Raw genomic sequence first — 21291 nt, 5'->3', positions numbered from 1 at the left:
TCCGCCGGCTCATCTCACGGCGAGTTCGACCTCTTATTCGGAGCCCGCGAAAGTGATGAGCTCTCAAGCGCAGCATCGGAGAGCGGGCTCATCCAGTCAGAAGCCTCAGCTGGGCTCCTCCCTTCGGGGTCGATTGCCCAGTCACAGGCTGACGCGGAGATGACGACATGCTTTCCCGGGCAGCCGCGAGCGTCGGTTAGAGTGGATTTCACTGCTCTTCCCTGAACCCTCGCGGCTCGGTGATTGGTTCCTGGGCTCGCGGCACCACTCAAAGCCACGCCCCACCCCTGTTCCTTTCTTCCCGGAAGTGCATGAAGAGCTGACAAGGTCGTGGGAGGCACTTTTTACCTGATCTTTTCAGCTTCCCCACCCTCACTACTCTCGATGGTGGGGCGGCCAAGGGCTATTTGGCAATTCCCCGGTGGATAAAGGCGCTCGCGGTGCACCTATGCCCGCAGAGCGCCGCCACCTGGCGCGGGTACCCAAAGCCCCCGTCCAAGGCCTGTAGGTTTACGTCGTCTGTGATGGCCAAGGCCTACGGTGCCGCTGGACAAGTCGCCTCCGCCCTGCACACCATGGCTCTCCTGCAAGTCCGCCAAGGCGCTAAAGGAACTGCACGAGGGTAGTTCTGCCCCGGGATTGATACAGGAGCTGCGCTCGGCGACCGACCTCGCTCTCCGAGTGACGGAGGTCACGGCGCGGTCTCTCGGGCGGACGATGGCCACACTAGTGATCCAAGAGCACCACCTTTGGCTGAACCTGGTCGAGACGGGTGAGGCCGACAAGACACGATTCCTTGCTGCCCCCATTTCCCAGGCGGGCCTATTCGGTGACACCGTCGAGGACTTTGCCCAGCAGTTTTCGATGGTAGAGCAGTAGATGGATGCTAGCCGGCATATCCTGTGGTGACTGCACCGGCTCTGCCACAGCCCCCCCTTCAGCCCGGCCCCGGCGTGGAGCCCACCGCAGGAAGCAGACGCCACCCGTCTCGCGGCCGCCCAGAACCCGTGAAAGGCTTCAAAGCGCCCTTGAGACGGACGACCCAGGGACAACGAAACCTGCTGCTCTGGAGCTCTTAAGCAGATCTCCATCTTCTTGTTACCTTTTGCATTTAATTGCGCTGCATGCCCAAGTGGCTGCAGTACTCAAGAGCGGTTTCCTTGTTCCCTGGGTCACGTATCCGGTGTGTACGGCCGTCATCACGACCACCGTTCACCACTCTATTTGGCAGGTTTGGCACTCCAGCGGCGGTCTCCCGCCCCTGAGCGCCCAGCTGTGGCACAAATCCGCCCCCGATGTGACAGTCTCCACGGGTCATGAGGACAGGCCTCTTCCTCCCCGTCCCAGGCTGTTCCGGGGGTGGTCACAAGGAGCCAGGTAAGTGCTTCGATGTCCTTAGACTCAGCACGGCCACAATGTGGTGTGGCACCTCAAGCTCTGCCCCGCCGCGAGGCCCCACCTGCCGGTATGTCTGATGATGTTGTCCCTTTTGGTCCCCCTTGTGCGGAACTTGGACGCATGGCTTGCGCTTTCCAATCAGTCACGAGGGCTGGTCCGGACCGTCCGACTTGGCTGCGTGATTCACTTCACCGGGCATCCACCCAGGTTCAGCGGTGTCCACTTCACCTTGGTGAAAGACGAAAATGCTGCTACCTTGCGTGGAGATCGCTACCCTCCTACGGAAGGGCGCGATAAAACCTGTCCCTCCAGCCGAGATGAAGAAGTGGTTTTTCAGCCTCTACTTCATCGTACCGAAAAAAGGCGGTGGGTTGAGGCCAATCTTGGACCTGTGAGTTCTGAACTAGGCTTTACACAGACTCCCGTTCAAGATGCTGATGCAAAAACGCATTCTGGTGAGCGTCCGGCATCAAGATTGGTTCGCGGCGGTAGACCTGAAGGATGCATACTTCCATGTCTCGATACTTCCTTGACACAGACCCTTCCTGCGGTTCGCGTTCGACGGTCAGGCGTATCAGTACAAAGTCCTCCCTTTCGGCCTGTCCCTGTCCCCTCGTATCTTTACGAAGGTCGCAGAGGCTGCCCTTGCCCCGTTAAGGGAGGTGAACATTCATGTTCTCAACTATCTCGATGACTGGCTAATACTAGCTCACTCTCGAGACGTGTTGTGCGCACACAGGGACCTGGTGCTCTCACACCTCAGCCGACTAGGGCTTCGGGTCCACTGGGAAAAGAGCAAGCTCCTCCCAGTTCAGAGCATCTCTTTTCTCAGTTTGGAATTCGACTCAGTCTCCTTGACGGCGCGCCTTACGAACGAGCATGAAGGTGTTCAAACAGGGAACAGCGGTTCCACCGAAACTTTTTCAGAGGCTCCTGGGGCATATGGCATCCTCGGCGGTGGCCACCCCGCTCGGGTTGATGCATATGAGGCCGCTTCAGCACTGGCTCCAGACTAGAGTCCCGAGATGGCCATGGCACCACAGGACACACCGCGTGGCCATTACGTTGGTCTGTCACCGTCTTTTCAGCCCTTGGACCGACCTCTCGTTCCTACGGGCAGGTGTTCCTCTAGAACTGGTCCCCAGGCGCGTCGTGGTCACGATAGATGCCTACAAAACGGGCTGGGGCACTGTTTGCAATGGGCACGCAGCCGCCAGCCTCTGCACGGGTCCGCGACTGCATTGGCACATCAACTGCCTCGAGTTGTTGGCAGTTCTGCTCGCCCTGTGGAGGTTTCGGCCATTGATCCAGGGCAAGCACGTGTTAGTTCAGACAGACAACACGACAACGGTAGCATATGTCAACCGCCAAGGTGGTTTGCGCTCTCGTTGTATGTCACAACTCGCCCGCCGTCTCCTCCTCTGGAGTCAGCAGCACTTCAAGTCGCTGCAAGCCACTCACATCCCAGGCAACCTCAACACTACAGTGGACGCGCTGTCACAACAGGTTACCCTCAGGGGAGAGTGGAGACTCCACCTTCAGGTGGTCCAGCTGGTTTGGAGTCGATTCGACAGGCACAGGTGCACCTGTTCGCCTCCCAAGAATCCTCCCCACTGCCTGCTCTGGTACGCCCTGACAGAGGCCCCCCTCGGCATAGACGCGCTGGCACACAGCTGGCCCCCTGGCATTCGCAAATATGCGTTTCCCCCAGTGAGCCTGCTTGCACAGACCCTGTGCAAGGTCAGGGAGGACGAGGAGCAGGTCGTCCTGGTAGCACCCTACTGGCCCGCCCAGACGTGGTGCTCGGACCTCACGCTCCTCGTGACAGCTCCCCCCTGGCAAATTCCCCTGAGGAAGGACCTTCTTTTTCAGGGAAGGGGCACCATCTGGCACCCGTGCCAAGACCTCTGGAATCTCCATGTCTGGCCCCTGGACGGGACGTGGAAGACCTAAACTGTCTCCCACCTGAACTGTCTCCCACCTGCGGTGGTAGACACGATCACTCAGGCTAGGGCTCCCTCTACGAGGCACCTGTATGCCTTTAAGTGGCGTCTGTTCGCTAAGTGGTGTTCTTCCCGTCGGGAAGACCCCCAGAGATGCACAGTCAGATCAGTGCTTTCCTTCCTGCAAGAGAGGTTGGAAGGGAGGCTGTCCCCTTCCACCTTGAAGGTGTACATTGCTGCCATAGCAGCACACCACGACGCAGTCAACGGCAAGTCCTTATGGAAGCATGACCTGATCATCAGGTTCCTAAGAGGCGCCAGGAGGCTGAATCCCTCCAGGCCACGCCTCGTTCCCTCATCGGACCTCTGTAGTTCTTCAGGGTCTACAGAGAGCCCCCTTTGAGCTTTTGCAGTCAGCCGAGCTTATGGCGCTCTCCTTGAAGGCTGCCCTCCTGACTGCGCTCACTTCCATCAAGAGGGTAGGTGACCTGCAAGCGTTCTCTGTCAGCAAAACGTGCCTGGAGTTCGGTCCAGGTTACTCTCACGTGATCCTGAGACCCTGACCGGGCTATGTGCCCAAGGTTCCCACCACCCCTTTAGGGACTAGGTGGTGAACCTGCAAGCGCTGCCCCAGGAGGAGTCAGACCCCGCCCTGTCATTGCTGTGTCCGGTGCGCACTTTACGCATCTATCTAGATCACACGCAGAGCTTTAGAATCTCTGAGCAGCTCTTTGTCTGCTTTGGTGCACAGCGGAAAGGAAGTGCTGTCTCCAAGCAGAGGATCGCCCACTGGCTCATTGACGCCATAACTATGGCATATCTCCCCCAAAACATGCTGCCCCCAGTAGAGCTACGAGCCCATTCTACCCGTGGTGTAGCGGCTTCTTGGGCCCTGGCCAGAGGTGCCTCTCTAACAGACATTTGCAGAGCAGCGGGCTGGGCAACACCCAACACCTTTGCAAGGTTCTACAACCTCCGGGAGGAACCGGTTTCATCCCAGGTAGTGGCACGCAATACAAGCGGAGAAGCCCGGGATAGCCGGCTGGGTGTATCGCTTGCACATAGCGCCTTCCACCTCCTTTTGAGCTGAAGACGTGTGCCGTTAATTCCCAGTAGTGTTCACAAAATTTGTTCCTTGGTTGACTTCCTCCGAGCCCTGTGGCAGTCGAGTTTTCGGAGAGACTCGATGCCGGCCCAGTACACGTGCTAACTAAGAGCCCTGTTCTGGGGTAGGTGCTCCGCATGTGGTGGTTCCCTGTAAGGCTAAACCCCATGCGATCTATTTCCTCCGCTAGTTCGTTTCCCTGCTGGCAAACTGCGTCTTCCTTGGGCAGAGCCCCTCTGCCCCAGTCTCCATGTTTGTAGTAACTCCTCCCCCATTGGGCAGGATCTACTTTGAAGGCTCTCCACATGGTTGGAAAGACCATGTGACGTATTTTTCCACTTAAATATCCCCCCCTCTCTTTGGGCGAGGTGTGGTCTCCACGGTGTCTTCCCCTTGGGAGGGACACCCCCCGACTAGACTTGGGGGCCCAGTCGGATAATCCCCCTTCTTTTTTAGGGAGTGGAAAAAGAGAAGGGGAAAAGAGGCCACGACTGGGTTAAGCCTGTCTCTATCTTTGTGTAGTCGACTTGTCCCCAAAAAGGGCCGTTCGACACTCATAACTGTGTCGGGGGAGGTTACATGTCGACCTGGTGCGCTGGCTATGAGGCACACAGCAAGTCTGCCCACCACACACCGCCAGTTCACGTAACACAGTTCAGCCTTGTGGCGTTTTGTATAGGGACCCCTAGTGTCACTACATCGACACCAACGTCGAGTGAGTGACAGATAGGGAATGTCATGGTTACTGGTGTAACATCCGTTCCTTGATGGAGGGAACGAGACGTTGGTCCCTCCTGCCACAACGCTGAACTACCCGCTGAAATGGCCGGACCTTACATCGGCTCCTCAGCGTAAAACCTGAATGAGTGGTTGCATACCAGCTCCTTTTATACCCGTATGTCTGGGGGAATGGCATGCAAATACCACTCGCCAATTTTCATTGGCCTTTTATCAAAGACCAGAGGTGTCTCGGGCTCCCAAGAGTGACCCCTAGTGTCACTACATCGACATCAACGTCTCGTTGCCTCCATCAGGGAATGGAGGTTACACCAGTAACCATGACGTTTTATCTGATTTGAAGTTCTCGCTTCGATTCCAATTTTGGTTTGATTCTATTCTGATTCATAAGGTTATATTTCAGTTATAATATTCATTTAGCTTACATCTGAAATAAATTCTCTCACAATTTATTTTAATATTATAGTCAAGTTATATAAAAATTAACAACATGGCCCAAACTATTTAGTTCAATTTAACAGCCATACTAATCAACACAACTAAAACTAAAGTAAACTTAAGTTTACAGATTTATCTTTGGATTTTAACAATCAATATTGGGATTGCAATTAATCAGAAAATCTATATTTTTATTCAGCCCAAGTGCAGTTATTAGGTCAGCACCCTTGTAATGCCACTTGTCCAAACAGATTTAAGGATTGGAAGTAACTGTTATATAACAGTAAATAGAAGGTTGTGGTACAAAAATCAAATGCTAAAAACTCTGAGATTGAGAGGCTGCTTTGATCTTTGTCTCGTGTGTGTGATCTCATTGCTCACCACTCTCCAGGTTGAGGATGTGGTGATGGTTCAGTGTCCATCTGCCCAGGTTGGAGGGTATCAGTTCAAAGCCCTGCAGCTGAGCGGCTCTCTTCTCCCAAAGTACAACGTCTGGACAGGATTCATACTCATATCCAACAGAGACTGTCATTAATAGACAAACACACACATTAAGACCTTTAAATACCAGTAAATATCACCAGTATCATCAAAATCCAAAACCGACAAACCACCACTATGTTTAGAAAAGACATTTACCTACCTACACACACACACACACACACACACACACACACACACACACACACACACACATTCATTTTTCTATCCAAGTACCATAATGCCCTAAAAAGGCAAAACGCAGTACACCAACAACTGAGAAAAATGGCTTCAAAGTTTTTTGACTGTTCAGCCAAATCATCCACTTTTCACACTTAAAATCTGAGCAGAGTTGAGCCAAACTCATGTCTCATAGGACAGATTATACTTTAAGGCCCCGATTCACTAAACTCCCAAATAACAGGTACTAATTTGCTTGTGCAATCTATGAAATAGCATGTGCACGTCTTGGGCATGTTGCAGGTGATTTACAAAAAAAAACCTCACAAATAACTACACGTGCAAATATTTTAGGCTACGTTCACACCACAGCTGAATATGGCCCAGATCTGATTTTTTGCTCAGATCTATTTTTTTTAGGTTGTTCACATGACATTTTAAAGTAGCCCATATCAGACAATGGTCTGAACAGCCGACACTCCTTAAATGACCCTCTTGCGTGTAACACTCCTTGAGCATGCGTATAACAAACTCTGATATGTTCATGATTATAGTATGAATTAAATTATAATTAAAAATGTAATTATCCATTTTTAATGCAGATAAGACACATGCCTATCTGATAATATGTCAAATCAAATCAAAATCAAATCAAATCACTTTTATTGTCACACAGCCATAAATACAAGTGCAATGGTGTGTGAAATTCTTGGGTGCAGTTCCGATCAACATAGCAGTCGTGACAGTGATGAGACATATACCAATTTACAATAAACATCAGATTAACACAACACAATTTAAAGTCTAATATACACATAATTACACACAACACAATATACAAATAATAACATACACTGTACAGTATACAATACACACAATATAGATGCACATTATTCAATAAAAAAAAAAGTATATATGTCCACGAGTGATGGAGAAGGACCGATGATGGTTAAAGAATTGTTATGTAGTAATTTGCCTTTGTATGGTGGATTTGGGCCACATTCAGCTCCGGTGTGAACGTAGCCTTAGACACACCTCCAAAAGAAGATTTTTGTGTCGGATAATTGCACCAAATGCATGCTCACCTACATTATGGCTCTCACTAGATACCATTTTATTTTTTTTATTCAATATTTATTCGATATTTAGCAAGCAGTTGATGAGAATACCTGTTGTATTACACTCTTCTCTTGAAATGTATCAGAACAATTATGGAGCGGAGAACAAAATCGCTTCAATTCATACTTCACAAAGAAAAAAATACAGTATTATGTACATGTTAAGCCATCCCACCACTGGTGTATTCTAAAACGGGATCTGAATTTCAATCAGCAGATATCTTGACCATGGTGAAGTTGTGCTCGGGAGACACGGGAGGCTTTACGAAAAAGAAGCGACGCTCACAATTTGTTTCACGGGGGGAAAGACACACCTGTTCGGCATGGGTCTATCAGGCGCACCGGCCCACTTCGATCGAGCACTGGAGGGAACGGCCACTTAGAATATTTCACCAGTTAAAAATAATGTTTATAACATTGAAATACGACATAATACTTTGGGCATAAACTGTTAGTAGGCTATTTTTACCTTAGAATTAAGAGTTGAATGATCATGAGAAGGCCTATGTTATCAGTTATGATTTCGAGTTCTAAAATAACCAAATAAACTTTAAAATTTACAGTTTAAATATAACATTAATGTATGTCATAAATGGGTTTTCTATGTATTCTGCATTTTTAAAGTCTCTGTTTTGCCACAATGACAGCATGATACACAGTGAAAGCTGCCTTTCATTAGTATTAATTTGCTCTTGCAGTTTGCGTTTCTGAAATGAATGACATTTTGGTCATTATAACATTTTGACAAATTGTGCAGTTAAAAGGTTAGTTCACCCAAAAATGAAAATTCTCTCATAATTTACTCACCCTCATGATATCAAGAAAAATATAAAAATATCTTAGCTCAGCAGGTCCTTAAAATGTGAATGGTGATCTGACTTTTGAAGCTCCAGAAATCACAGACAGTCAGCATAAACGTCATCCATATGACTCCAGTGGTTAAATGAATGTCTTCTAAAGCGATACGATCACTTTTGGTGTGAAAAAGAATTTAAGTACTTTTTTAACTATAATCCATTGCTTCCAGTCATCAGTGTTATGCACGTGTGATGTAATTGCATTAGCACGTGAGACGTGAGAACTGACACACGTGAGACAGACCCGGAACAGCAGCGCTGTTTAAAACTGAGTAGGAGGAACAATGTACAGAAGCTTTGTTGGTTTTGGTTTAGATCTATATTTGTATCTGTTTCTTTACTCACAATGGTGTGTTTGTGTGCTTATCCTGGATGTCTCAACTGAGAGAAGAACGTGAGATTACGTCTGTAACATGCAACACAAATACGTCACAAGAGAGACCACGTGAACCGGCGTTCTCGTGAAGCTTACCATAGTCATAGTTAAAGTACTTAAATATTGATCTGTTTCACAACAAAAGTGATCTTTTCGCTTTAGTAGACATTAATTTAACTGCTGGAGTCGTATCAATGACATTTATGCTGACTGTATGTGATTTTTGGAGCTTCAAAAGTCTGATCACCATCCACTTGCATTTTAAGGACCTACTGAGCTAAGATATTTTTCTATTTTTCTTCAAATGTTTTCTGGTGAAGAAAGAAAGCAATACACACCTGGGATGGCATGAGGGTGAGTAAATAATGAGAGAATTTTCATTTTTGAGTGAACTATCCCTTTAAGGCAGTTTACCTTTGCACAGCCTATAGAATTCTAATGTATTTAATATAAAGCTAATTATAAATACTATAGAGTAACCTGAACCCAAGCACTACCCCAAAAATAAAACTTTTAGCATTTTTAGACTAATAGTAAAATAAAGAAAATTCTTCATTTAAAAGTGACATAATTGCAGGTTTTTAATGCATAAATTACACAGTATAACCAGTAATTACTGTCATGTAGAGTAAACCTGCACAGATTTTCACGAAATGAATTAGAGTAATATGACAAATGAGCTACCCTATAATTTTTTTCCAGCACTGAAACATATTTCACCACATCCCACAGAATAACATCTACAAATAATATTTGTTACTTTATATAATTATATATTTTTATAATACATATGTATATAATCTGTTGTTTCCAGGGAAAATGTTTAAAGAGAACACATTCTCAGAGAAAAGTAAGCAGCACAGGTAGTTGGCTACAGTAAACGTGGATTAATTACAATTGTGTCAGTTACAGTAGTGTTGCTCTGGTATTATGGTGACCATAATTAAACAGGTGCTTTAAAATAGCAGCAGCCAACATAAAACAGTGAAGAGCAAGGATAATAATTATTAACTAATAATTATTTTTGCCTATTTTCAGGGCAGAGATCTTGAGTTATGTGGATTTTATTTAGTATTTCTCTACCCCTCTACCTAAATGTTGATATCAAAATGCGTAATACACGAATGTTCACATAAATTACTATTCTCTAATTTGTTGTGAAATAAACTTTTTTTCTGATAAATAAAGATCCCATTGTCATATTTCACATTATTATGTTTATTATGCTTGCAAAATATTTTTGGTTAATTATTTTTTTAATTACTACTTGATAATTGGAGTTAATTTTCTCCATAATAGCCAGTAATTACTTTTTGTTTGCTATTATGCTGTAGGTGCACATGCTGTAAAACAGACTACTCACTCTTTTCAATCAGTGCAAGATGAAGGATTCAGACTCTAAGCAGTGTCTGATTGCTGTCATTGTGATGGATCTCAAATTAATGGAGAGAGAGAGAGAGAGAGAGAGAGAGAGAGAGAGAGAGAGAGAGAGAGAGAGAGACAGAGAGGAAACAGACAGTAGAGAGAGGTAGAATGGTTGATCTCCTGCTCCAATACAGTGATAGAAAAAAATTATAAAATTAAACCTCTCCGTGTGTAGGTGAGTGTGTGTTTGTATGTGGCTATGGAATAATGACTTTGATTAGATTTCAAGTCTGATTGTATGAAAAATGTATCTTACAACTGTGTGAAAGGTTTATCTTATCTCTCAGAGACTCACTGTAGTAAGAATGCAACAGTTGCAACTGACATTAACCACATGCACGGATATAATACAACAATGATGCGTGGAAAACTGTGTAAGATACTGTCTGCATTTTGAATGAGTTTGATTCATATTTTGTCTTGTTAAAGACATGATGCAACGAGCACTGCTGCAGGTTATATAGAGCACTCTCCCTTGCAGAATGTAAATTTTTACAGGCAACAGAACTGATTTTATGTCAAATTAGAATGACATCTTAGTTTTATCTCATTTGTAATCTGATTTTCTAAAGCTTTGGCCAGTTTTGCCATCGTTAGAGCGACAGCAGTAGAAACACCCACTAGCGACTTCACAGTCCAGACATCCAGTAACAAAGTCGCTGGCGGTGTGAACGGGGCTTAACTGAATATGGTTTAAATAGGTTGCGGAGTTATCTAAATGTTGCAAAAATGCAACACTGGGCCTTTGTGGTCAACATTTTAAAAAAATTTTTTTTTTATTAAATTAAAATATTTTAAGTATTTATTTATTTATTTATTTATTGTGTAGGTCACAAAACAGAGTCCATTCAGTAAATCAAAGATGTGTAGGAATATTCCAAGATCATGAAACTTCAGGGTGTTACAAGGCTGGTATAAGACAAATATATTGAAGTTTCAGCCTTTTAGCTTACTAGGAAGGTGTTTATGAAGATTAAAGCAACTACTTTAAGCCACTTTCTAAATACTGATTGTCAGTGTACTTTACAAGGACACGAACATATCAAAATTTTAGCCTTCTACTTAGGAAGGCTTTTCAGGAAAGTATTCATGCTAGTATACTTAATTATAATGTTGCAATTATGCAAGATTTCTCCAAAATTCACACCAAAACTAAACTTGCATAAACACCATGATTTTTATAACCAGTGGTTTCCTTAAAACACTTTCAGAAAGTACTTGGGTCCCTGAGGACTACAAATGGCTGCTCCACAAACACACACACACACACACACACACACACACACACAAACACAAAGACCCTCACCGTGTGCCTGCACCAGCCCTGTGACCTGCTGTCCATAGATGTCAGTTTTATTCCAGGAGAAAACATAGATGAGGTTTGGAGTGGCAGGAAAAGATTTGAGAAGCTGCCGACCCTGGACAGCCACAGACAGATGGACTTTGGCCAAGCCCAGCGGGAGGGTGGAGTGTATTAGTACCACCCTCAGGAGAGAGCGATAGCCTGGAGCTCTGGAAGAGAGGTAGTTTAACTTCAGAATTGTACCCGGGATAACCACCTCCTCTTGGACTGCCTGCAGAGATAAAGAGAAGCAAAGAATGAGGATGAATTAAGAAGAGGGAGGGGGAAGTATGAGAGTGAGAGACAGTAAAATAAACTGAATTTCTATTTACTGTTTGCACTTTTCAGACAGAACAAAAGATGAGCCAATAACTGTGGTGCTGCCAAATAAATGTCCCAGGCTTACAATACACAGAAACAGACCAGATCTGCTCCAAACCTAGTGAGCTTGCTCACTGTCTACATAGCCACCATCCAAAGCAGCTTCCTAAGCTAAATGTAATTTCATAAGACTGATTTGAAAGGCTCTACATAGGCAGTAAACCTGCTGAAAAGACCAGTATAGCTGGTCACCAGCATATGTTGTGTTTTGGATGTTGGTGTGCAGGTGTTTCCCCCAGTCTTTTTGGGGAAGGGTCAGCTGTCGTTACACAGAATGAGAGTGGCCTCTAGATCACTTCACTGATGCCTTGTGGTGTTTGTTTTTTACATGTGAGACTACAATCTGCATGGAGCGGAACACTTCCGATGCGGATTTAAAACATAAACAATGAAAAGGTATGTAGACAGTACACTACAGTGCACATTGTCATATCATTATAAAGTAATTAATTTGTTGACTAGATGGTGCATTAGTAGAGAACAGCAGTATGTTTGCCGACAAGGCTGCGAGGACGCTAACATTAAAGCTAACCTCAAGCGGTTAGAACAATGTGACAAAAATACACGCAAGTACTACCCAAATGTTTAAATGTCACAATTGTTACCATCTATTACCATCTATTTGCATTGCTAAGTTGCATATTTAAAGCTAGTGACGTGAAAAAGCAAATGAATATCTTCATGCAGCCGAGAGAAACGTATAAGCAAATCAGAAACGCATCCGATTTCAATTAAATTTTTTTATCCTCACTGTAATACGATGACTTCAGATCGATCACATTCTTGTGCTAAAAAAGGCCAGACACGGCGCAACGAATACAGTTTAACAGAACGCAGGTGTCTCAATATGCTTTTAAAGTTCTTTTTAATTAGACACATCATCTAAAAAGAGCACTCCTGCACGAGATGCTGAATAAACAAAAACAAAGGGAAACAAAGACGTTTGTCTAGTGTGTGTTTACATAGAAACACAAATGGATGGTTGCAAAAGTGTTCAGTGTGAACAGCCCCTTACAGTTGGTGGAGGTAGTTGGCTGTTGTGTCTTTGTCTCTCATAAGCATTTCTCAGATTAAGCAATGAGTTGTTTAAATGCTTTGTCAGGAAAGATGTTCAACTTGGAAATGTGTGTCTCGAGATCCTCGCGTTCGGTTCCAGTCTGTTGTGTTCCGTCTGTCTGAACAGCCCCTGGCCTGGGCTCATAGTTTGAGCCGCTTCACCACCAAGTTCAGCCGAATACCACTGCTATCTGTGAATATTGCTACTCTACATACAACTGTACTGCATAGAAAACAATGTGTTATTTCGCTGTTATTATGAAGCTCGAATCTGGAGTAGTAAGAATCAGTGCAAGTGTAACACAATGTGAACAGTCTATTGAAGCATTTCCCCCCCCTCATTTTACTTTTGACTTAACATTTGAGCATATGGACCGACTAAAACTTTGTATTTATTTATTTTATGCATATAAATTGAAAATGAAATGCTCTTTTTTAACAGCCAGGATAGGAATGTTCTATGCAATAATATAATGGTGCTGAATGGTTTATGTATTTATTGCACCCTCTTGTGGACTAATGAAACAACATCAAAAATCAGCTGACTTTAAAATGTGAATATTAATTCATATATTTTAATATTTATATATTTATTTCATAAATAAAGTACAATATATTTTCATGTTTCAGTCAGTATTGTTTTTATAATAAAGTTCAGCACTATTTTACTTTGAGTGTTATTTTTCATTCAGTATCAGTTTTAAAAACTATCGGTTGATTAATCGGTTACCGACAGGTACTGCCTAACTTAGTTATCAGTAAAATCCGCTATCGGTCGACCTCTAGACTTGACTAATGCTTACAGCTGATTTCAATAAAGTCTGAAGTTAGCATAAATATAATGACCTGATATTTTAATTTAACCAAAAAAATAAAATAAAAAATGCATCTGGAATGTGTCTAATATGCCTAGAAATGTTAGCCTTGGTAACCAGCTTACTAAGTTGCTATTTACACCCCACTGCAAATAGTGGCAGATATTATTTGCACCCCAACCCTGGTGCAAATAATGGTAGATACTATTTGCAGCCATATTTAAATACTAACATACAGCATATGGGCATCACTGCAGCGTGTTTATCGTCTCTATTTAGAGTCCAAAAGACAACAACCCCTATCCCTAAACCTAACCTTAACCTTCCCTTAGAAAAAAATAACCTTGGTTTTACAACAGTAACCTTAGTTTCCCTATGGTATTTTGTAGCAAAATTATAGTAACCACAAAATTAACTATTAAAACTATATATATATATATATATATATATATATATATATATATATATATATATATATAAACTACATTACCACTATATTACTGCAGTAACACCATCGTTAATTGCATTAAAACTATGGTTTCTGCCAAAAAACATGGTTACTACAATATTACTATAGTGATATAGGCAGCGATGCAATCTACACACAAGTGACGCCGAGCCGCGGTAGTAAGAGGAAGGAAACAAGTGTGATTGGCCAACCCCGCCTCCAGGTCAAACCTTTCTCTGCACTCCCCGACATTCACCGTGCCCAAATCACTGCAATGAAAGCAACCTTTATATTAATTTTGATTTATTATTGTAAGTAGTATTAAAATATTAAGAGTGAAAATAGGAAATCGAATGGTAAAACAAAAGTGGGACAAAAGGCAGAATCGAACCAGGGTCGCTAGGATGACATTGCACATTCACACCGTCTTTACACGCCACTGCAGTGACACTTTTTGTCTAGAATGTCGTATATTTCTGTGGTTCCACCAGACTATTGGGGTGCAAATAGCTGAGCTGTGTGGCAGATGCTATTTACACCGGGGTGCAAATAGTCATTTCGTAATAAGTTTTTGAAATAAGCTACTGTACACAGTCCCTCTTTAGAAACTGAGACTGGATCCTGGGTTTAATATGAGTTGGTGTATCTAGTACCTGTAGCTCAGGTACGACAGTGCCTCTGTCCTCACAGTCAGCGGCGAATCGTGGGAGGGGGGCGGAGAGAACGATGGCATGCGGACTGATCAGGTTTTTCAAGTCACAGAAAGATTGTTTGGATTCAGTTCTTTCCATAAACACACGATCCAGGACCATGAACTGGTTCCAGGGAAGCCAGACTGACCGACTTTGGGACAAAAATGGGGCTCGCTGGAACAATATAGTCACAGAGATTCCGCCAACTGCCAGAAGATCAAAGCTAATAGGAAAGCACAAATACAAACACATTTAGAAAAAAAACATTTTAATATGAATCATAAGGAAAGTAATCAAGGCCATATATATAGTATGCTGTATACAGTTTATACAGAATATGATATATACTATATGCACAGGAAGAATACAGTGTCCATACAGAAAATATCAATGCAGGAGTATACATATAAATGCAGGACTTTTACAGTATGCAGAATTTGAACCCTATATAGGACATGTACAGTGAATATAGAGAAGAGACTAATTCAGCATATGTGTGTGTTTGTTTATGTTGAAGTGTTCTATGTCTTTCTTTACAAAGTGTGTATAAATGTGTGTTACCTGCCGTCCTGTCGGCTAAGTGTGTATCCATATTCAGGATTATGCTGGAATGTGACATTCACACCGATGAGAGGAGTTCCGTCAGAGGCCAAAACCTGACCTCGAATTACACACACTCGACTGCAAGGAGAGGGAGAGAAAGGTGGGGGGGGGGAGAGATAGAGAGAGAGAGAGAGAGAGAGAGAGAGAGAGAGAGAGTAGGTACTGCAAAAGAAACCAAAGGATCTGACAGGAGAGATCGAAACTGAGAGAGCAGCACTCTCTTTTCAGTAATCAGAGAAAAATATAATACATGCCTCGATCGATCATGAACTTCCTCAAACTAGACAATGATGGCAAAAATCATTTTGGGAGAGAGTAACTCTGCTTACAGAAGCTAACTGTGAATCAGCATATCGGAGCCTAAGGAACCGTTTATAATGCACTAATGAAACAAGTGAAAATATATCGATATATTTATGAACCCCACATCAACATATTTGTCCTCTGCTTTTGAACCAATCTTTTGAATACAAAGATTATGTGTGTGTGCGTATGTATGTGTGTCGTCTGTGTGTATGCTTATGCTAATATTTGCAAGAGTGTATTTATCACCTGCTATCAAATGGCAGGTCCCCTGGCAGTATATGTGTGCTGTCCCGTCCAATAAGGAATCGTACACGGTCAAAGAACTGATGCGAGGGGCGTGTTTCAAAAGAGGTGTGGCTCTGCTGTATGATGTCACGGGGGTCAGGTGACCCTTGGCACAGCGGGGCACCCAGACACACCTGCTGACTGCAACAGTCTGGGTCGACACAGTCCACAAGACCATCTGAAACACAAACACACATACACTTTACATGTGGCGTCTTGTAGCCTGGATGCAGCTTGCCCTTGCTCTGCATGTGTCTGCATGTGTGTGTGTGATCTCATTTGTCAGCTCTATTAAAGAGGATCTGTGTTTTTAACTTCCCAGAGGAGAGAGTCTCACAGAGAATAACCCAGAAACCCCCTCACACACACACACACACACACACAAACCAGTGTGTGTTGTCATATGACTGATTTGGTTTTGCATTTTTGTACATAAATACATTCACATTTATAACAAAACATTTCTGAGCATGTGTGAGTGTTAATCTAAAGCTTAAAGCTTTAAGGTTAAAATACTTTCTTCTTCAAGCTTGTGCAGAGACAACTCACTGATTCTTGAGATAAGGGACAAAACATGTTTAAAGAGTTTTGAATTTTTAATATTAAATTAATTTGAAATGGATATATTTGTAGATAAAGGTCTCCATGAAACCATGTAAGGGAACAGGTTTTTATAAACACACTTTTTTCTGAAAATTAACATTTATTCACTTCGTAACTTAAATAAATCTTCCTGTCATTTGTGTCAACTCCATCAGACACACTAAAAGCATGTTATTTTAATTTGATCCATCCAACAAGAGTGTGAAGTCTTTAATTATCAATAACAGTGTTCAATAAAGGAGTTAAGTGATAAAATACATTCTATAATTTTTTATTATTTTCATACTGTTCTGAAAATTCTGACAGAGTTAACAAATTTGAATATTTTTGCATCTTAACCATGTGTTGTATACTGGAGTAATTTAGTTTTTTTAGCCCACAATTCTAACAGAAATTATCATAATGGGATGACGGAGTTGACATGTTAAAACTGTGACCACAGAGACTTAAACGTTGTTTGTTTAAAATATAAAAAAATATAAAACTTACCAGACCACGTGTCCTACTGTTGCATCCGCCATGATCAGGAAGTGGGAAAGGGGTAATTACAGTTATAGCTGACCATGACACTGTCTGATTTATTCAGGATTATACCAAAATCTGAAGGAGTTGATGCAAATTGAGGACATAATTTTGATAGGCAGTTTTTTTTTATTTTATTTTTTATGGAAAATAACATTTAAAGTTTACTTTGTGTATTGTTTGATGTCTTACAGATTTGATATTTATATTTATGAAAGTGTTGCATTTTTAAACACTGTGTTTGGCAGTTTAACATTGTGACATCTTGCTGAGGACAGATTAGCTACATGTGCTTCCAAGTATAGAGAAAACATTCTAATGAAATTACTTAAATATATAAGTAAAAAATCCTTTGAGAATACACATTTCCTTTAGATTTAACATTTCCAGTATTTTTATTATTATGAATTTCTTGATTTTAAAATAACGATGACTTTTGTAAGTAAGACATGTTTTGTCCCTTATCTCAAGAATCAGTGAACTATAAGTAAGCCATTCATTAGTTGACTTCCCATAGGAAAGGAGTCACAAATAAGATGCCTTTGCAATAGTATCTTTGTTATTTCTCCTATACAGAAAGATTAAATGGAGAGCAAGTAGAGACGGTTTAAAAACAAAACTGTTCGCAATTCTGATTTGTGATGCTAGTGCTAGTGCACCACTACACACAAAAGCTTTTCAACAATGAAACTTTTCTATATCGTTCATCCACATCAAAAATCAACGTCACTATTTTTTCTTGTAGTTTCCTTTACCGCTGTCATTATCTCTACTGTCATTGCACTCGGTTTCCATGACAACGTTACAGCCCGGGCCGCTCCATCCCGCCTGGCACACACAATGCCAACCACTCTGCTCCAGCGTACAGCGTCCGTTACCATTGCACAGCCCTGGGCACGCATCTGAGAGAGAGAGAGTTTCAAAAATCATGACTTACTTCACACAGACCTTGAGTAAAACTGTTCATGTAATGACATCACAAAGTCATCTATTAATTTCTTCATTTACTCTATCGCATGCACGTACACACTTTTCGTATTACCTTTATCAAACAGATCCAGGTAATTTGCTGCTGAAAGAGTTACAAAATGAAAGAGCGTGAGAATAAAGAGGAAAAATTGCAGACAAACTTCAGAGAAGCTCTGTGTGTGTGTGTGCGTGTGTGTGTGTGTGTGTGTGTGTGTGTGTGTGTTTGGTGTTCCTGTCATTGGCTGCCTAAAGCATATATTTGTTCCCAGAGTTTCACAGACTGTTCTCAACATGAGCTTTACAATTAAAGAAATGTGCTGTGGCTCAAGAGGAGAAAAAATAAAGAGAGAGAGAGAGAGAGAGAGAGAGAGAGAGACAGAGAGAGAGACAGAGAGAGAAATACAGAGACAGGCAGAAAAAGCAAAAGACATGTTTAGTTTATAAATTATCTACAAGACAAAAACAGATTGGCGCTGTGTTGGCTCAGCGTTGCTTCATTTGCATGTTTTATAAAATATTTATAACGCTTGCCAATTTACTTCTGAAAAATGGTTGGATCTGCAAAAAGACATCAGGATTTGATATTTACAAGGAGTCTAAAGTATGATTTCAAAAGATTGCATGTTAGAATGAAAATTGTTTGTGTCATGCTAACATGCTAATCAAATGTGGCATCCCACTGTCATAGGTTTGGCAAAATGTCAGAAAAATATCAAGACTGAAATGAACCATCACCAACAAAGTGTGTTAAGGCTTATTCATCCATATATTAATGCAAAATACAACCCATCTGACATGGGTCCTAATCTCATGTACATTACGTGACCATGGCAAAATTTTTGCAAAACGAAATTATGTGCATCATTACATGTTTCGCTGCAGTTTCCGAGTGAAATGTCCAGCGGGGGTTGCCAAAAGCGAGTGAAATGGTGTCGTAATCAGACAAGGTTTTTAAGGTGAATATTAGATGGAGGCTTAAATAAGTAAAACAGACCTCCCTATCCCAAAATTGTATTCTAAACCTAACCAATAGTGCAGGAAAAAGCACTTGTGTCTCATTCAGTTGAACTCCGAGCATCTCAAGGAACCGCACCGCGGACGTCACAAGAGCAGCTCTCTTGAGAGCATCTGAATATAAACCACTTCTCAGGTGCTCTGATGTGCACGGCGTCTACAGAGGCTTGCGTCAAACTCCCGCAAAAATATAAACAAGGTATAAATGTATTAATTTTGTGAATGCAAAGTGCTCCAGTTTCACTTAATGGTCATGTAATGGCAAATGTATGTGGTCATTGTGGGTTTATTCACGCAGTGTTAATAACACACAGTGAGACAGAGGAGATGCCCTGCTCTATTTCAAATTCTTCCTTCACGAGAAATAAGGGCTTGTGAGTTAATCAGAGTGCCTTAAAATAATGTGTGAAAGTGAAGAATTTAAGGCAGAAATATTTTACTATTGCATAATATAATATAATATAATATAATATAACAGCTATACAGGTTGGCTGGGTTACAAAACAAGCAAAAGAAAACAAAACAATGAAAAAGTCCAATGGATCAAATGTAAATCGTACAAATAAGAGAGATATATTTTAGTTATTTAGACATATTTTGATAATTAAAATATTATTTTAATTATTTTAAATTTTATACCTTTACATTTGACTGTCATTCATACGTTTTTGAAGCATGAAAAGGAAATCATATACCCTTATTTTATTATATGACCCAAGCTAAATTTGTATAAATGACTTTGTTGTGTGCATGAAGCACACATAGTGAGTTTTGTGTGGTAATTAACCATCATATTCGTGAAACACCTAAAACAGACAATTAATCATCATAGCCCTAAAACAGGCAATTAATCAGCATAATCGCAATTATTTGTTTGACAATTAATTCTCAGTAAAATTTCACAATCGTGGCCCCTTATTTTCATTATTATGTTCCTACCTTGTGAATTGTTTTGTTAAAAATGTGTACGAAATTTCAAACAGTGACAACAGCTTGTATTATTGTTAAAAATGCGATTTCATGACATCATATAAATATATAGAATGTGAAATTTGTACATTTTTAAAAAGCTAAAATGTAATTAAAATCATAAAGCAAAATATAAAAATAAAATAAATTACAATATACTATATTGCATGAATATATATGAAGAGGCCCCCTCTCTCAGTTTGCTTAATATATATTTTTAGTTATATTATGCATACATGTTGTCAAAAGTCTGGCGAGTAAAAACAAAAATGTATTAGCCAGTGACGATTCTTTCTCCAGCATGATCGTAGAGGGTTGATGCATTAGAGTAAAAGTGTTTCGATATCATAACATAGCAGTTTGTGAGTAATAGTGTGAAAAATACGTGTTTATAAAGTCATAATCAGCCGTTGTAGTCGTGATTTGTGTGAAAGTGAATTAAAAGTACAATGTTGTTATAGCTCCTCTAGTGCTAATATTATCAGGAAACTGCAGCAAATCGTAGAACGCAGCACGTAAACGTCAGTTTGCAAAAATCTAGTTACACAAACATTCATTCTATGAGAATCGGTTGCAAATGTTCCAAACAAAATAGGTGAGAAATGCCCTAAAACTGGCAAAAAATAATATTTGTCCAAAATTCCAAAAAATATTCACTGAAATTAATGCAGTGTACAACCCTTAGAAAAATGTTACAATTATGTTGGAATGATGGAAGCAATATAGCATGTGAGATTAGTATGATATAGGAATTAATGACATCAACATCTCGATGTCAGTCTGGAATACTACTGAGTGAAAGCGATACTCAAAAAAGAAAAGTAATAATACATTATAATGAAATTAAACTATAATTCTATTTATATATAATTAGTGTGATACACAATCATTCTGACATACCAATAGTGCAGTGCTCTCCCTCCCAACCAGGCTGACACACACACTGCCCATCCCTGCACTCTCCGTGCTCTTCGCAGATTGGATGACATGCCTGTCTGTCGCAGGTGGGCCCCTCCCACCCTTCCTCACATTGGCACCGCCCAGCAACACACACACTGTGGGTACTACAGGGAACAGGGCAAACCTCTGGAATAAGAGAGAGAGAGCGAGAGAGAGACAGAGAGAGCGAGTCATCCATCACCATATATACTTTGACATCAAAATCAAACATGTGCCCATCTTTTTAGAGGCAGAGATAGTATAAGCCCATCCTTTACTGGATAGGACA

At 41.8% G+C, this 21291-nt stretch overlaps 1 protein-coding gene across 1 annotated transcript in view; it reads right to left on the bottom strand.

The window, feature by feature from the left end:
- LOC127438669 (teneurin-1-like) overlaps nucleotides 1-21291 on the bottom strand; it is a 279485-nt gene that overhangs the window by 43558 nt on the left and 214636 nt on the right. The window contains exons 12-19 of the mRNA XM_051694410.1: nucleotides 20964-21149; nucleotides 18154-18183; nucleotides 17867-18013; nucleotides 15948-16164; nucleotides 15354-15473; nucleotides 14754-15015; nucleotides 11365-11632; nucleotides 6004-6147 (exon numbers count right to left, since the gene is read on the bottom strand). Coding sequence (XP_051550370.1) covers nucleotides 6004-6147; nucleotides 11365-11632; nucleotides 14754-15015; nucleotides 15354-15473; nucleotides 15948-16164; nucleotides 17867-18013; nucleotides 18154-18183; nucleotides 20964-21149 — 1374 coding nt within the window. The remainder of the gene's footprint in view (nucleotides 1-6003; nucleotides 6148-11364; nucleotides 11633-14753; nucleotides 15016-15353; nucleotides 15474-15947; nucleotides 16165-17866; nucleotides 18014-18153; nucleotides 18184-20963; nucleotides 21150-21291) is intronic.

Source organism: Myxocyprinus asiaticus, chromosome 4 (assembly GCF_019703515.2).
Source record: "Myxocyprinus asiaticus isolate MX2 ecotype Aquarium Trade chromosome 4, UBuf_Myxa_2, whole genome shotgun sequence".
In the NCBI taxonomy this organism is placed as follows: Eukaryota; Metazoa; Chordata; class Actinopteri; order Cypriniformes; family Catostomidae; genus Myxocyprinus; species Myxocyprinus asiaticus.
The sequence above is the reverse complement of the archived record's forward strand: the minus strand, read 5'-3'. Positions and strand labels throughout refer to the sequence as shown.